The sequence below is a fragment of the Microtus oregoni genome, unplaced genomic scaffold (genome assembly GCF_018167655.1).
Source record: "Microtus oregoni isolate MIOR12 unplaced genomic scaffold, Mior012 000016F_ref0000370, whole genome shotgun sequence".
Lineage (NCBI taxonomy): Eukaryota > Metazoa > Chordata > Mammalia > Rodentia > Cricetidae > Microtus > Microtus oregoni.
Window position 1 is genome coordinate 41,136,760 of NW_024543075.1, and position 5,451 is coordinate 41,142,210.

Below are 5,451 nucleotides of genomic sequence, written 5' to 3' on the forward strand. Positions count from 1 at the left end.
GTGATATTTTGTTTTGACGAATAAAGCTTGCTTGAAGATCTGAGTACGGATCTACCACTAAGTCCAGGTGGCACACACCTTTAATCCCAGGATTAATCCTAGGCAAACAGAGGCATTTGGATCAAGGCCACCCTTGATTGAATTAGAGAGATTCACAGGAGATTGAATCTGTCTAAAAGAGAAACGGAGGTCACAGAGTTAATCCCAGCCAGGAGTTTGGATTCCACACCTTTAATCCCAGCACTAGGGAGATGGAGACAGGAGTGATATGGCTGGGCAGAGAGTGGAATCTAAGGCAAGAAGACACAGGAACTCAGTGCAGTCCGAGGTTTGGAAGAGACAGATGATGTCTGGAGATAGAGTCAGAGGTACAGTCTGAAGACAGGATCACCCCTTTGGTCTGATCATCAGTAGAGATAAAAGGTCTTTCTAGCGGCTGGCCGCTATGTTTCTCTTATCTCCCACCTTTCACCCCATAATATCTGACTTTGGTTTTTATTAAGAACAGTTAGAATTTGCTTTACATGAAGACCCACAGACTTTTTCCCTCTAAAAGGAGTCCGGGAAAAAAAATTTGCTGCTGATCTCCTGAGCACCCCCCTCACCCCCCAACCACACACACACAGATATGGATGGTGGGTGAGGTAGGCAGCACCCACCCTGGTCCTGCTCTGTTTTGCACAGATGTAAACCCTGCTTAATTGGTCCAGAACCAATTCGGGTTGGTAGTCTACACTGTCATTTGGTGGGACTGACAACATGAAGGAGACTCTTGTACAGTAGACCCATTCATCCTTGCTTTATCTGCTGAGGTTTTATGGTTTTGTTAAAAGGAAAACCCAAGCTTAAGACACCTAGGAAAATGGGCTCCAAAGAGATCAGATTCCAGTACTGCTTTGCATAAACCACACCCTAGATTGCCCTAGGCGATTAGAGGCTTGTAGGTGATTGGCTGATCCAGCAGGGATTAGTGGGTGTGGTCAGAGGATTGAAATTTAAAAGCAGAGCCTTTGGGTGCCTTCCTCATTTGGAGTGCTTTTCAGAAGGAAACGCATCCCCTTTGTTCTCCCTGAGAAGATCCCAGCGCGGTGTTTGGAAGTGGCATCTGGAGACATGGAGGCAGCCCAGTGGCTCTCAGAAGGTGAATCTCACTGCAAGGCCACTCCAGCTCAGAAGTCCTTGACCAACACTGTTGATCCTGACTTATCTTTTTGTTCTTATCCTTCAGCACTGTCAGCCATGGCAGCTCCTGCCGCCCCAGACCTGCGTCCAGATGAAGGGCTAGTGGTAGCAGAGCTGGCTGCCAGGGCCAAGCCCACAATGAGTTGGGAGAGGTTCAATAGCGTGGGTGCAGGTCTCCAGAACACTGGAAACAGTTGCTACCTTAATGCAGCCTTGCAGTGTCTGACGCACACGCCACCTCTTGCCAACTACATGCTCTCCCGGGAGCACTCTCAGAGCTGCGGTCACCATGGAGGCTGTCCAATGTGTGCCATGGAAGCTCATGTGACCCAGAGTTTCCGCCAGTCCGGGGAGGTCATGCAGCCTTCAAAGAAGCTGACTGACGCCTTCCACAAGCACAAGCAAGAGGATGCCCACGAGTTTCTGATGTTCACCTTGAACGCCATGCACGAATCCTGCCTTCGAGGGAGCAAGCACTCAGGAGCCCCATCTGAGAACAGCACCCCTATCCACGCGATATTTGGAGGCTCATGGAGATCTCAGATCAAGTGTCTCCACTGCCAGGGTACCTCAGATTCCTTTAACCCGTTCCTGGACATATCCCTGGATATCCACGCGGCTCAGAGTGTGAAGCAAGCCTTGGAGGATTTAGTGCAGGCCGAAGTGCTGTGTGGAGAAAATGCCTACCACTGTGACCATTGCCAGGGGAAGACGACAGCTTCGAAGACCCTGATGGTCCAAACTGCCCCGAAGGTTCTCATGCTGGTCTTGAATCGCTTCTCAGGTTTCACGGGCGACAAAGTCGACAGAAAAGTGAGCTACACTGAGTCCCTTGACCTGCAGCCATACATGACTCAGCCTAATAGAGGACCATCGGTCTATGTACTCTATGCTGTGCTGGTCCATGCCGGTTTGACGTGTCACAGTGGACATTACTTCTGTTATGTCAGAGCTGGCAATGGGAAGTGGTATAAGATGGACGACTCGAAAGTCGCCAGGTGTGATGTGACTTCTGTCCTGAGTGAACCAGCCTATGTGCTTCTCTATGTTCGGGAGACTGAACTCGAAAAGGACAGCGTCACTGGGCCAGTAGGCACAGTTGGCCAAGACCGACAGAGAAAGCTCAACAGAGGATCTTGTGTGGGAGCTGCAGAGCCACGCAGGCCCGTGGAGAGCGCTGCAGCCAAAGAAATTACCTTAGACCAGTGGAAAGCGCTTCTGGAACACAACCGCCCGAAACCCGCGCTGAACCTCAGGAAAACCGAGTCCACTCTGCCAGTTGATGCTGTTGTTATTCACCAGCCCAGACACAGAGGGCACTGGGACACAAATGGTCCCGACAAGGAGAATTACCCATGTCACACTTCAGCCAGGTTCCCGCCTGCTCAGGGAGCCATGGGCACTCAGGGAGGAAGATTCAGAACCAAGAAGAACAAGCAAAGGTGGAGGTCTCTGGTTGTTTAATAGTGCTCACTCCAATTGCTGACCCTGGCTCCTGTGGACACACCGTGAACTTGAGGAGTCCCTGGAAACAAGAGACTTGCATCTGTGCCCCCAGGAAGTGTGAATTATCACCCTTCCTCTGTGCCCTTGCCTGGCCTTGCTGAGTCTCTAGCAAGACTGGATGTGGAAGTAACTTTCCAGGTTCCTAATATGAATTAAACTCCTGAAAGCTTCTGGGTTCCTAGGGGACATCTCCAGTGCCTCTCCTAGTACTCAGGGACTCTGAGCAGGGCAGAGGCTAATTTACCACTCACAGGCTTGGATGCAGGATTTCTGCTAAGCCTGCAAGGTGCTGGCCAAACTGCCTTCTTTAACTGTTTCTTGTAAAATCTTTCTTTAGGGTTTGCTATGTATCTGACATTGGAGGGACTTTTTTATTCAATGTACTTTTTGTAGCTGTATCCTATAAAGTCTTTCATTGGCTCAGCTATATAGAACACACTGGAGGGGCTATTTTATTCATTGTACTTGAGCAAATAAATCCTGTTACTTCACACTGTTTGTTAGTCTTTTCCTTTTGGCCTGGATGCAAATCAATACTGAAGAATCTTCGAAGTATTTACTGTGTTCAAGACTAGAAAAACAGGAATCTGGTTTTATTGCCTCAACAGGGGATGAAATCCAGTGTTAAGGTGTCAACAGGATGGGATTAGGTGGGTAACTGAATCAATCACCTGCACAGTAGTTTCATAGCCGGGGCCTCGGGGCTTCTTAAAATGTTTTTGTCAGTAGTTAGAGAATTTGTTGAGGGTATGAAGGTATAACTGCTATATTAACATGCCTGGTAAAGTGCCTCAAATGCGAGGTCCCTTCCTTACTCAGGAAACAGACTATATGTTCAGGGTCATTTTTTTTTCTAGTGTGGACATTCTAAAAGCAAACAACAGTCTCCTTTGGGATTAGACAACATCTTTGATCAAGTGACCTTGACTGCACCACACAAAAGAGGCTGAGGTCACTGTATGGTTTCAGCTAGCCTCCTGAAAGTAGCATCCTGTCCAATGTAAACCCGGGATTCTCCAGCTCTGAGAACCTCTTGATGGACCAGTGTGAGAAAGCTGGACCTCAGGTGTGATTCCTTTATCAGACTTTCTTAAAATGCCTGGTTAGAGACTTTAGGTGGTGCACACCTTTAATCCAGCAGCACTTAAGTGGCAGAAGAAGGAGAATCTCTGTGAGTTCCAGGAGAGCCTGGGTTACAGAGATAGTTCTAGGACTGCCAAGGCCACAAAGAGAAAAAAGAAAAAAAGAAAGGAAGGAAGAGATAAATTTAGGATTATTTTTGTATAAATATGGCATCCTGTTCGTACAACATGATTCCATATTAGTGGAAAAAGCCATTTTTGTTATAAGGTCTGAATAATTTGTTTCTTTTGCTATAAAACTCAGGTTTAATTCACATGTGCTCCACCCAGTAACACCAGGTGTTCTGCCAAGACTCTTTGTCAAACAGTCAAATTTTTTTCTGTAAAATTCTGCAAATTTCTTATGTTGCAAAATTACACTTTTATATTTTTCCCTAGGAGAGGACCTGAAATGTTAACCCTCTCTGTACTTTCAAATCTCATATTGTAGAGTCAGTCCTAGGCAGAGTTAATAAAGCTTGCTTAATTGACTTAATTAGGGTGGTAAGTTTTTTTTCTCCATAGGTCGGATCAACAGCTCACTGATTAAATTCCGGCCTGAGACCGACAGCATTTCACTTTAGTCATCTTTTCTCCCTCCCTCCCTCCCTCCCTCCCTTACTCTCTTTCTCCCTCCCTTCTTCCCTCCTTCCCTCCGTTCTTCCCTCCCTCCCTCCCTCCCTCCCTCCCTTCCTTCCACCCCCCTCCCTGACACCCTCCTTCCCTTTCTCCCTTTTTTGGTTGGCAAGAGACTTGAACCTAAAGGGGTTCCAGGGGTTCAGGGAGACGTCCTCATCTAGTTCCTTGGGCATCTGAGGAGAGAGAGCCTGAAATGGCCTGATCCTATAGCCATACTGATGAATATCTTGCATATCACCATAGAACCTTCATCTGGTGATGGATGGAGATAGAAACAGAGACCCACATTGGAGCACCAGACTGAGCTCCCAAGTTTCCAATGAGGAGCAATAGGAGGGAGAACTTGAGCAAGAAAGTCAGGACCTCTAGGGGTGCACCCACCCACTGAGACTGTGGGACTGATCTAATGGGAGCTCACCAAGGCCAGCTGGACTTGGACTGAAAAAGCATGGGATAAAACCGGACTCTCTGAACATGGCTAACAATGAGGGCTGCTGAGAAGCCAAGGACAATGGCACTGGGTTTTGATCGTACTGCATGTACTGGCTTTGTGGGAGCCTAGCCTGTTTGGATGCTCACCTTCCTAGACCTGGATGGAGGGGGGAGGACCGTGCACTTCCCACAGGGCAGGGAACCCTGACTGCTCTTTGGATTGGAGAGGGAGGGGGAGGGGAGTGTGGGGAGGGGAAGGGAAATGGGAGCCAAAGAGGAGGTGGAAATTTTTAATAAAAAAAAAATTTAAAAAGAAAAGCAAAAAATGGAGTGCGCACCTATGAGGGATTTTTTTTATTACTTTAAATAGGACATGTACTTCTAATCCAGTTTTCCAATAAAGAAAGGTTTAATCCAGATATTTTGAACTGGGAAAATCAACCTCTAATTTGAGCCATGCTTTCCACTGGAAGCCTACATTAGGGACTTGAAAGAAAGAAATTTTATGCTTTATGTCTCATTACCAAGTCACATTTTCACATGAAATAAACAACCATTTAAAAAGAAAGAG

General features: G+C 47.1%; 1 protein-coding gene across 1 annotated transcript; it reads left to right on the plus strand.

Annotated features, from left to right (window-relative positions):
* The first annotated feature begins 1,113 nt into the window (after positions 1-1,113).
* Positions 1,114-2,646, plus strand: LOC121457389 (ubiquitin carboxyl-terminal hydrolase 17-like protein B). Its single transcript, XM_041666061.1, has one exon. It carries the CDS (start codon positions 1,114-1,116, stop codon positions 2,644-2,646), a length of 1,533 nt encoding a protein of 510 aa, XP_041521995.1.
* Positions 2,647-5,451: the final 2,805 nt, after the last annotated feature.

What these genes read in the sequence shown, in the direction of transcription:
- LOC121457389 (XM_041666061.1), top strand. Translation starts at nt 1,114, where the DNA reads ATGGAGGCAGCCCAGTGGCTCTCAGAAGGTGAATCTCACTGCAAGGCC.